This window comes from Esox lucius, chromosome 18 (assembly GCF_011004845.1).
Source record: "Esox lucius isolate fEsoLuc1 chromosome 18, fEsoLuc1.pri, whole genome shotgun sequence".
Taxonomy (NCBI): domain Eukaryota; kingdom Metazoa; phylum Chordata; class Actinopteri; order Esociformes; family Esocidae; genus Esox; species Esox lucius.
In genome coordinates this window covers 27633178-27645243 of record NC_047586.1, presented here as the reverse complement: position 1 = coordinate 27645243, position 12066 = coordinate 27633178, and the positions used below count along the sequence as shown (strand labels likewise).

Sequence of the window (12066 nt, the reverse complement as noted above, 5' to 3'; positions counted from 1 at the left end):
TAAAATCCCCTGCTATAACAATCAAGTTATAATCAATCAATATAAAAGAGTAGTTCAGCAAAATCATCAATATAATTTGTAGAATATCGTGGAGGTCTAAATGGTTAAACACAAACATTTTAGGGCACCCTTCAAAGTAAAACAGAGGTATTCAAAATAAATAAAATGACCAAGTGTATTTTCTTTGCACTGGAAGGTATCTTTGAATAGGGCAGCCACTCCTCCTTTCCTACCATTTCGACATGTATTCATTAAAAAAAAAATCACGTGTTTCGTTAAGAAAAGTAGCACTACAATCGTTTCAGTGAGAAACATAAAATCTAGGTTGTAGCATATTATAATGTAATTTACCATAATTATTTGTTGTCGAGAGATCTGATATTAGGTAAAGCCAGTTTAATAGATATAATAGTGGTTCCTGGACTAGTAGGACATTAGACAGGTTTACTTTAAAAGTTTCATGCACTCGATTCCTTCTATTTCTAATCAACACAGGAACAGAGATACCGGGTCCTAGCTTGTACTCAAAACAGTCAGCATTGCTATTTTCACAATAGCAGCGACCCGAAGCACATCAAGTATATTCTGTGCTCTGTGGAAATAGAGGACAAGGTTATTGACGATGTGGCAGTTGCCTAAGAAATCATTTTAAACAGGGAGGAGGAGCGGGACATAGGGAAAGATCAGCTTTGCACTCTTTGGGTAGAACTAGCTCTCTGATTGGTGAGTGTGGTAGAGGGAGGGTGTGGTGTAAGGGGAAAGGTTGAGTGTGGTGGAGAGGGTGAGTGTGGTGGAGGGGGGGGGGTGTTGTTGCACCCTGCTTGGGACAAGGAACTTCTGGAAGCATTGGGTGATTTCAGTCAGAGGGTCAGGTGAAGGGGGGTGGATACTCTGCTTACGAGTACTGTCCTTCATGCTTATCTTGTTTGGAAATGGCATTCCAAGAGCGTGACGTAAGTTGGCACAAAGCAGCCCGGCATCTCATGACGTGTGGATGAACCCCATCAGGTCTAAAGCGGTCTTTACAGTTCCAAAAGATATTGTAATTGTCAATAAACTTATTCCCGTGGATGAGGGACGCCAATGTCAGCCACGTATTCAGCCCAAGGATTCTGCTATAAGATTCAATTCATTTCCCCAAGGTTGTCTCTGCGGCGTACTACGTCAGACCAAGTCCTCGCAGCAGTTGATGCCTTTGGTCTAGCCCCGGTGCTGTGCCAGTAAGATGTGTCATTAGGGAAGGCTGGTTTGAAAGCATCTGTTGTTTTTCCAGTGGCGTTCACACACGTCCAGGGGAGTGTGTCAGCCATGTCCGTGACAGAATGCTCAAAATTGTATGTAATACCATGTATACCAAACAGTGTCCGTCCATTAGTGTTTGGAACCTCGACCCCTAGAATAACTGCTACAGAGTAAATGTATTGTTCACTCTCACATATTTCAAGCTGCATTATTGTCTCATTCAGTCGCTCACTCTGAAATTGCTCTCATCTGTTCACCAGTTTTGACTGTGTTCTGTCAAGCATGGGGAAATCTTTTGAGCTCTCTAGCCTTAGGTTAGCCTGTTGTGCTATGTTAGCATTAGCATTTGTTGATTCATCTTCTGGACAGGACCCATAGTCCAATCGCAGGAGCGCTCCGGTGACTAAATCTTCCAAGTGGTTGATCCGTTCCTCCAACAGCTCAAAAATACTAAAGAACTATCTTGAGGTCCTCTATAAAAATTACATAATTGAAAAAAATAAATATGATTAAAACAAAAAAAAAAAAAATGAAAGAGATCAAAGGTTAAAAGATAAGATTCCAAATAATTTAAAAAGTAATAAAATAAAAAGGCTGGCAACAGGCAGGAAGCGTTGAAGGAGTGTTGCGTTATGGGACTAACAGACATGAAAGCATGATGCAAGGAAGTGCAAATCATGTATTCCTATATTTGATTGAAAATATTGACAACATATTAAATGCTGAAACTGAGAAATGTACACTCACCTAAAGGATTATTAGGAACACCATAACTAATACTGTGTTTGACCCCCTTTCGCCTTCAGAACTGCCTTAATTCTATGTGGCATGGATTCAACAAGGTGCTGAAAGCATTCTTTAGAAAAGTTGGCCCATATTGATAGGATAGCATCTTGCAGTTGATGGAGATTTGTGGGATGCACATCCAGGGCACGAAGCTCCCGTTCCACCACATCCCAAAGATGCTCTATTGGGTTGAGATCTGGTGACTGTGGGGGCCATTTCAGTACAGTGAACTCATTGTCATGTTCAAGAAACCAATTTGAAATGATTTGAGCTTTGTGACATGGTGCATTATCCTGCTGGAAGTAGCCATCAGAGGATGGGTACATGGTGGTCAAAAAGGGATGGACATGGTCAGAAACAATGCTCAGGTAGGCCGTGGCATTTAAACAATGCCCAACTGGCACTAAGGGGCCTAAAGTGTGCCAAGAAAACATCCCCCACACCATTACACCACCAGCACCAGCCTGCACAGTGGTAACAAGGCATGATGGATCCATGTTCTCATTCTGTTTACGCCAAATTCTGACTCAACCATCTGAATGTCTCAACAGAAATCGAGACTCATCAGACCAGGCAACATTCTTCCAGTCTTCAACTGTCCAATTTTGGTGAGCTCGTGCAAACTGTAGCCTCTTTTTCCTATTTGTAGTGGAGATGAGTGGTACCCGGTGGGGTCTTCTGCTGTTGTAGCCCATCCGCCTCAAGGTTGTGCATGTTGTGGCTTCACAAATGCTTTGCTGCATACCTCGGTTGTAACGAGTGGTTATTTCAGTCAAAGTTGCTCTTCTATCAGCTTGAATCAGTCGGCCCATTCTCCTCTGACCTCTAGCATCATCAAGGCATTTTCATCCACAGGACTGTCGCATACTGGATATTTTTCCCTTTTCACACCATTCTTTGTAAACCCTAGAAATGGTTGTGCGTGAAAATCCCAGTAACTGAGCAGATTGTGAAATACTCAGACCGGCCCGTCTGGCACCAACAACCATGCCACGCTCAAAATTGCTTAAATCACCTTTCTTTATGACATTCAGTTTGGAGTTCAGGAGATTGTCTTGACCAGGACCACACCCCTAAATGCATTGAAGCAATATAAAACTGTGTTGTGTCACCTCTTCTTTTAATAATATTCTATAAGCGTTTGGGAACTGAGGAGAGCAATTGCTGTAGTTCTGGACAGCAGACAGGCCAGTTTAGCACTCAGACACTTACTACAGAGTGTCGGAGTGTATGCTTGTTATGTTTAGATCGCAAAAGACCATCTGTTAATCTGTACACAGGAAGTCACGTTTATTCAAAGCGTGACAGTAAATAGCCAATGGGCTAATGTGTATGTTTTTTAGGCCCATGCATTACTTATCTGTTGATATACAGAAATGCAAACTATCAGAGATAGTTAGGTTAACTCTAGAGATCCCTTCAATTTTCACAAAGCAAGGTAGATCAGCTTTATATTTCACTGTACTACACAATATGTTCCAGGATCATTTTCAATAGAATTAATTTGTGCCTCTAAGGCAATTCAATAGGATTATAGAGGAATATTTCCACAAAATGTACATGTGTCTAATTAATATTTTTTTTCCTGAGGGTGTGCTGCCCACATATTGCACTGTGTGCTACTTGTGTCGATGCAGGGCTCATCCGTAAGAGAGACCTTTGGCCCCAGAAGGACCTCCCCCTGCTAAAATAATGATTAAATACAAATCCAGCATGTTTTTAATTGCAAATAGTATGCAAATATCAGATTATTTCAGCACTCATTAATTATGTATTAGTTCAATAATTCACTAGCAGTTAAAGAATCAGAGTGAGAAACACCAGAAGTAATTACCTCTTGTGGCCAGAAGGCCCTGGCCACTTGTATGTCCTCCAGATAATCTCTGATAATGTTGGTCTTTTGGAGGAACAGGCCCATGGAGTTGGCTAGCTCTGTGTCTCTTCCCACCTCTGGGTCCTCCAGTTGTGAGGCAGAAAACAATTGGGACAGACCTATACCCACCAGCCCTGCCACATAGTGACAGTACTGCACACAAAAGGGAGGGGGGAGCATAAGTCTATTATACACAACAGGCAACCACTGGTTACTAAACATTAGCAGAACGACTGGGAATGGAAGCATTTTCAAAGTCGGTTTTATATAACCTCTTAATAAACACTAAATACAAATATGGCTGTTCAACATACAGAAATTCTTTGTTGAGTAAATCTGAATATTTTGTTCAAGGTGTCAATGGTAATTTGTGCCAGGGTGCCACTGTTCAAATTGCCATGGAAATAAAAGTGCTTTTGTGTCATTGACTGAACAAAATATTTTGAATATTGATTTAGGTTTGCTTACAGTAAGTGTGACAGACGATATGAAGCAGAAGTCCAATATAATAATTTATTATACAGAGGCTTCGGAAAGTATTCAGACCTGATCACTTTCTCCACATTTTGTGATATACACAATTTATATCCATATTTGTTGCCATTATTCTACAAATAATACTCCAAAATAAAAATTTTAAAAAGTTTGCTTGCAGAAATGCATTGAAAAGAAAATTCATGCATGTAATCAGACCCTGTCATGACACTTTAAATTTAGCTCAGATTACTCCTGCCTCCTTTTACCATCCTTGAGATGCCTTTAGAACATGAGTCCACCTGTGGCAAATTCAATCAGTTGGACATCATTTAGAAATGTTGTGTATATTAGATGCCAGACTTCACAGCACAGATCATAGGAAAAACCAAGCCCAGAAGTCCAAGGAACTGATCTGAGAAGCATTATAAAAAATTGCTCAACCATTGAGAGTGCACAGTCTATTATTGTGAAATGAAAGATGTTTGAAGAAGACTCTTCCTTGAGCTGGGTGTTCAGCCAAGTTAAGTAACCAGGCAAAAGGTTCCTTGGTTAGGGAGGTTTTTATATATATATGTATATATGTGTGTGTACAGTGCATTCAGTTAAAGTATTCAGACCCCTTCACTTTCTATATTTTGTTGCTATAGACTTAATTATATTTTTGGATTATACATTTTTCCCTCATCAATCTAAACACAATACCACCTAATGACAAAACAAAAACAGGTTTTTGGAAGAAAAAGAGAACATAAAAACTGAAATATCACATATGTAGGTATGAGACCCTGCTATAACAATCAAAATTGAGGTCAGGTGCGTCCTGTGTCTATTAATCATCCTTAACACGTTTCTACAAATTGACTGGTCCACTTGTGGTAAATTCAATTGATTGGACGCGATTTGGAAAGGCACACACCTGTCTATGTAAAGGCCCCACAATCCAAGCAAAAAGTTCAAAGAAATTCAGAAGAGCTCAGAGATAGGATTGTGCCAAGGCAAAGATCTGGGGAAAAGTACCCAAAGAAATATGTAGAATTGAAGGTCCCAAAGAACACAGTGGCCCTTGTCATTTTTAAACAGAAGAAATGTGGAACCACCAATGCTCTTTCTAGAGAAGGCTTGCTTTTTTTGCTTTTTCATTGTAGGGTATTGTACGTAGAATGATGAAAAAAATTAATTTAATTAATTGCAGAACAAGGCTGTAACATAACAAAAAATTGAAAAATCACAGAGGCAATTTACAAGATACAGTATCTCACAAAAGTGAGTACACCCCTCACAGTTTTGTAAATATTTGATTATTTTCATGTGACAACAGTGAAGAAATTATACTTTGTTACAATGTAGTGAGTGTACAGCTTATATAACAGTGTACATTTGCTGTCCCCTCAAAATAACACAATACAGAGCCATTAATGTCTAAATCGTTGGCAACAAAAGTGAGTACACCCTTAAGTGAAAATGTCCAAATTGGGCCCAAAGTGTCAATATTTTGTGTGGCCACCATCATTTTCCAGCACTGCCTTAACCCTCTTGGGCATGGAGTTCACCAGAGCTTCACAGGTTGCCACTGGAGTCCCCTTCCAGTACATGTTGGCATTCATGGTTCCCTCAATGAACTATAGCTCCCCAGTGCCAGCATGCTGCCCCAGACAATGACACTCCCACCACCATGCTTGACAGTAGGCAAGACACACTTGTCTTTGTACTCCTCACGTGGTTGCCGCCACAAGCGCTTGACACCTTCTGAACCAAAAAAGTTTATCTTGGTCTCAACAGACCACAGGACATGGTTACAATAATCCATGTCCTTAGTCTGCTTGTCTTCAGTCTTCAGCAAACTGTTTGCAGGCTTTCTTGTGCATCATCTTTAGAAGAGGCTTCCTTCTGGGATGACAGCCATGCAGACCAATTTGATTCAGTGTGCAGTGTATGGTCTGAGCACTGAAAGGCTGACCCCCCACCCCTTCAACATCTGCAGCAATGCTTGCAGCACTCATACGTCTATTTCCCAAAGACAACCTCTGGATATGACGCTGAGCACATGCACTTTGGTTGACCATGGCGAGGGCTGTTCTGAGTGGAACTTGTCATGTTAAACCGCTGTATGGTATTGGCCACCGTGCTGCAGCTCAGTTTCAAGATCTTGGCAATCTTCTTATAGCCTAGGCCATCTTTATATAGAGCAACAATTCTTTTTTACAGATCCTCAGAGAGTTCTTTGGCATGAGGTGCCATGTTGAGGGAGTGTGGGAGCGATGACACCAAATTTAACACACCTTCTCCCCATTCACACCTGAGACCTTGTAACACTAATGAGTCACATGACACCCGGGAGGGACAATTGCTAATTTGGCCCAATTTGGACATTTTGAGGGGACAGCAAATGTACACTGTTATAGAAGCTGTACACTCACTACTTTACATTGTAGCAAAGTGTCATTTCTTCAGTGTTGTCACATGAAAAGATAATTAAATATTTGCAAAACTGTGAGTGGTGTAACTCACTTTTGTGAGATACTGTACCTCTCTCAGATAGCGGTGTTTTTTTGCGGTATTGTTTTTCAATTCTAATGTTTTATATGATCATCATTAATACATAGACATTTTTACTTCCATGTTTACATCATCCAAACTTTCCAAAGACACTGGGCAAGATGTGAGTTCGGAGAGCTGTCTTTACCATGGACCAATGTGACAGGATTTCTTCAGTGCTGTCACATGAAAAGATATACTCAAATATTTACAAAAATATGAGGGGTGTACTCATGTTTGTGAAAGACGTACAACTTAAAGTTAATATTAATGAGGATACCGTTAAAAAGTTGGCAAGCCCTATCATAGAACTGCAGGAAAGAAGTGGAGGCTGAAAGATACAGTAGTATATGGAATTTACGGCTCTACAATCCGCTGGATTACAGTTACGAAGACATTAAACAAGAAAGAAAAACGAAGCAAGCCTAGTTCAGCCAGCCCATGTGTAGAAATGACTGCGGAGAGCCATGGTGGGGTCTTGAAAAGCCAGTGGGTGTTGGGTAAATGTTTTCAGTACAATGTAAACATACAATTATCATATCAACACTGAATTTTGTGTTTACTTGGTTTCTCTTACATCTTATGTTACATTTTGTATGAATAATTGACACCATTCAGTGTGACACATACAGAATAACAGAGGAAATCAGTAAGAGGGCAAATAGCAACATTTGTCACAGCACTGTAATTATTTAAATCGTATTTGCCTGCTATATTAGTTCAGGCTTGGTTTACTGCTATACGTGGTTTCAGACAGGAAGTGGTGGAAGGGGCGGATCATTAATTTATAGCGCTTTGGCCGTGAGCGGAATTCAACCTGTATGGACACTTTGGTAGTGCACGTGAATTCCGCTGGCCAAGCAGGAAAAAAAAAATATGTTGTGGAGGACAAAAATGGTTGAGAAGCTGTTAGTGGGTGACAACATGGGCATGCACTTCATTGTACAACACCTTGATGATGCATAACTGAATTTAATACCTTAACAGCATAGTATACAAAAAGATCACTGCAATTACAAACAAGCTAGCCTGCTAAGCCTGTTACCCCAAAGCAAACTAGCTAATGTCGATGCTACCTATATTCCAGCTGTAGTCCAGATTACCTTGAACACAGATGTCTTGAATGGAGGAGAATGGAGACAGACAGCTGCAGAAGTAATGTTCACATACCACATGTCTCATATCATTGAGGCTATAACAGATGATATAAGTGGCCTAGATATTCCCTATTATTTAAGCCTACAATTACTTGGATAGCTAGGAAGTGGAGGTGCCAGCATAATTTAAGATTGTCAACTTTATCATAGGCCGCACTCAAATAAGTTGAACTAATATTCAGTAATGTTTCCCAATTTTTCACACTTTTCCAAAATAAACAGCACTTGCACACTTTCTTGCATGCATTTTGCAATATAGTAGAAAGTTTGTCCTGCCAGTGCATAAACATGTATCTTTATATACATTAAAAGGAGGGTACAGGAACACACTTTAGAGGAAGAAATGGCGAAATAGGATGTGTGCTCTGTTAACCAAATCTATGCCCCGCCTAGTAGTCTAAAGCAATATACAAGCAGTATGTTAGAGTTAACGTTTATTACATTCATATTAATTCCTATCTTTCTACAGTACGGACTGGAATAAGTGTAGATAATTTGGGAGGGTGTTGTGGAAATTCTTGAACTGATGTACAGTGGGGCAAAAAGTATTTAGTCAGCCACCAATTGTGCAAGTTCTCCCACTTAAAAAGATGAGGCCTGTAATTTTTATCATAGGTACACTTCAACTATGAGACACAAAATGAGAAAAAAACCCAGAAAATCACATTGTAGAATTTTTATGAATTTATTGGTAAATTATGGTGGAAAATAAGTATTTGGTCAATAACAAAAGTTAATCTCAATACTTTGTTATATACCCTTTGTTGGCAATGACAGAGGTCAAACATTTTCTGTAAGTCTTCACAAGGTTTTCACACACTGTTGCTGGTATTTGGGCCCATTCCTCCATGCAGATATCCTCTAGAGCAGTGATGTTTTGGGGCTGTCGCTGGGCAACACAGACTTTCAACTCCCTCCAATGATTTTCTATGGGGTTGAGAACTGGCGACTGGCTAGGCCACTCCAGGACCTTGAAATGCTTCTTACGAAGCCACTCCTTCATTGCCCGGGTGGTGTGTTTGGGATCATTGTCATGCTGAAAGACCCAGCCACGTTTCATCTTCAATGCCCTTGCTGATGGAAGGAGGTTTTCACTCAAAATCTCACGATACATGGCCCCATTCATTCTTTCCTTTACACGGATCAGTCGTCCTGGTCCCTTTGCAGAAAAACAGCCCAAAAGCATGATGTTTCCACCCCCATGCTTCACAGTAGGTATGGTGTTCTTTGGATGCAACTCAGCATTCTTTCTCCTCCAAACACGACAAGTTGAGTTTTTACCAAAAATATATATTTTGGTTTCATCTGACCAAATGACATTCTCCCAATCATCTTCTGGACCATCCAAATGCTCTCTAACAAACCTCAGACGGGCCTGGACATGTACTGGCTTAAGCAGGGGGACACATCTGGCACTGCAGGATTTGAGTCCCTGGCGGTGTAGTGTGTTACTGATGGTAGCCTTTGTTACTTTGGTCCCAGCTCTCTGCAGGTCATTCAGGATGCTGGATTTTTGCTCACCGTTCTTGTGATCATTTTGACCCCACGGGGTGAGATCTTGCGTGGAGCCCCGGATCGAGGGAGATTATCAGTGATCTTGTATGTCTTCCATTTTCTTATAATTGCTCCCACAGTTGATTTCTTCACACAAAGCTGCTTACCTATTGCAGATTCAGTCTTCCCAGCCTGGTGCAGGTCTACAATTTTGTTTCTGGTGTCCTTGGACAGTCTTGGCCATAGTGGAGTTTGGAGTGTGACTGTTTGAGGTTGTGGACAGGTGTCTTTTATACTGATAACAAGTTCAAACAGGTGCCATTAATACAGGTAACGAGTGGAGGACAGAGGAGACTCTTAAAGAAGAGGTTACAGGTCTGTGTGAGCCTGAAACTTGCTTGTTTGTAGGTGACCAAATACATATTTTACTGAGGAATTTACCAATAAATTCATAAAAAAATCCTACAATGTGATTTTCTGGATTTTTTTCTCATTTTGTCTCTCATAGTTGAAGTGTACCTACAATGGAAATTACAGGCCTCTCTCATCTCTTTAAGTGGGAGAATTTGCACAATTGGTGGCTAAATCAGTAAATCTGTATAAATCCCTTTAGTGTTGATCTGTTGTTTGTCCAGACATTGTGACTCCTCAAGAGTTGAGAAGGTTACCCATGTGAGGGAGGACAGTCTGCCCCTTGTGTGAAGACTAGGTAGTAATAGAACAAAGGGAATGTGTTCTGTTGAGTTAGGACCACATCTTGCCACACCCGTTTTTCCTCTACTGTTCATGTATTAAATTAGAGACTCCTTGGATGATTATGTTTGTAAGCGTTTGACGCATCTCTCTATTTGCAAATAATTTAACTTAATTATGCCAAGAGAATTTTGTCTCTGTACTTCCTCCTTTGAGAGTTCTGATTAATGAAATTGCCATCACAAGGGGAAAAACACCACTTCTATATTTGATTATTTGCGCCATACCCGGCTTTTTTCATCCCGGGACCTAACAGCAGTCGGGGTACCGTTGGCTAGCACGTGGAGGTCTGTGCGAACCTACAAGTATATGCCCCCCCAGATCATCACAGACCCACCGCCAAACCGGTCATGCTGGATGATGTTCCAGGCAGCATAACGTTCACCAAGGCATCTCCAGACTCTCATTTCTGTCACATGCTCAGTGTGAATCTGCTCTCATTTGTAAGGGAACGGGGTGCCATAGACACTGTGCACCAGCGTAGTGACGAACTTCCGCTTTTGTCTAGAAGTCGGTATTGCAGTTTCCGGTTTACTTACTAATACTCATCTGCTTTAGTAAACACCTAAACTCACAACAAGATGAGTGATGCTGTTGTACGGAGAAAAAAAAGAAATATAATGTACGTGACTCATTTAAGTTTCAAGGTACAAGTGGGGCATCATTTTAATCAGGAGAATGACCTATTTTTAATAAAATATGGCTTGCGCCATTCAATTACTTCAAACGCTAGACTAGAAATAGTCAGAAAAGGCGATTTTTTATATACTTCCAGGTAACTCAGGTTTAAGCGCAATTAATACAATATTGGACCAGATCTTTACTTCCTATGCCGGTTGTTATTTTTCTGTTTCGTTGTGAAATGAGGTTACAGTAGAAAAATAAAAGAGGAGTCCTGTTTTGGTGCTTTTTTGAGTCTATGGAATTTTTAGCTTCATTCAGGTTAGAAGAGGCTGAACGAAGGTTTGTTTCAATTCACTTGCTATGTAGACTCGCTAGCGTTCCAGCTCAGCCGGCGTTCTTTTGCCGTTTTTGAGGCTAAGGTGAATTTTTATGCTTTCTATTGTCCTGCCTAATACTACACTAAAAAGGAACACGTCGCTAACTAGCTTAGCCGATAGCCGGCCGACACACCACAGTAGTTATCTGCACAACTACTTACCCTCGTAGTTGTGCAGATAACTCTATACATAGAGTTTGAATCCCTTGTTCCGCTTGCTTGTTGGAGCAGGGGAACAGGCATCAACAATTCGATGGACATCACTTATGCTTATTTTAGGCAGGTCTTGTTCCTCCACGCACAAAGGAGCAGATACCGGTCCTGCTAATGGCCAATCTCCTGGTATCTCCTCCATGCTCGTGAGACTGTACTTGGAGAAACAGCAAACCTTCTTGCAACCTAATGATGTGCCATCCAGGAGGAGCTGGAATACCTGTGCAACCTGAATGGGCTGCAGGTACCGCCTCATGCTACCAGTAGTGACAAGGACACTAGCAAAATGCTAAATTAGACAATAATCAGTCAGGAAAGATAAGGAGAGAGCAATGGCCAGTGGCCAGCACCTGCAAAACCATTCCCTTTTGCTGTTGCCTCTCCAGTGCGCTTGGTGTCACTTTCATTTGCATCAAAACAAGTGACACTGGTTCACAATCGCTTATGCTTCCTAAAAAGTTAAAGAACCCCTGTCTTAGCCAATAAGATTTAGAGTAGCCCTTAGTTAAGGGGTAATAGCTATGCATGAGTACTCA

General features: G+C 40.9%; 1 protein-coding gene across 7 annotated transcripts in view; it reads right to left on the bottom strand.

Moving 5' to 3' along the window:
- The window catches only part of fdft1 (farnesyl-diphosphate farnesyltransferase 1), a 71874-nt gene that overhangs the window by 24496 nt on the left and 35312 nt on the right, over positions 1 to 12066 (bottom strand). For all 7 annotated transcript variants that reach the window (XM_010864968.3, XM_034287793.1, XM_013138463.4 and 4 more), the window contains one exon: positions 3863 to 4054. In XM_010864968.3, the coding sequence (XP_010863270.1) occupies positions 3863 to 4054 (192 nt within the window). The remainder of the gene's footprint in view (positions 1 to 3862; positions 4055 to 12066) is intronic.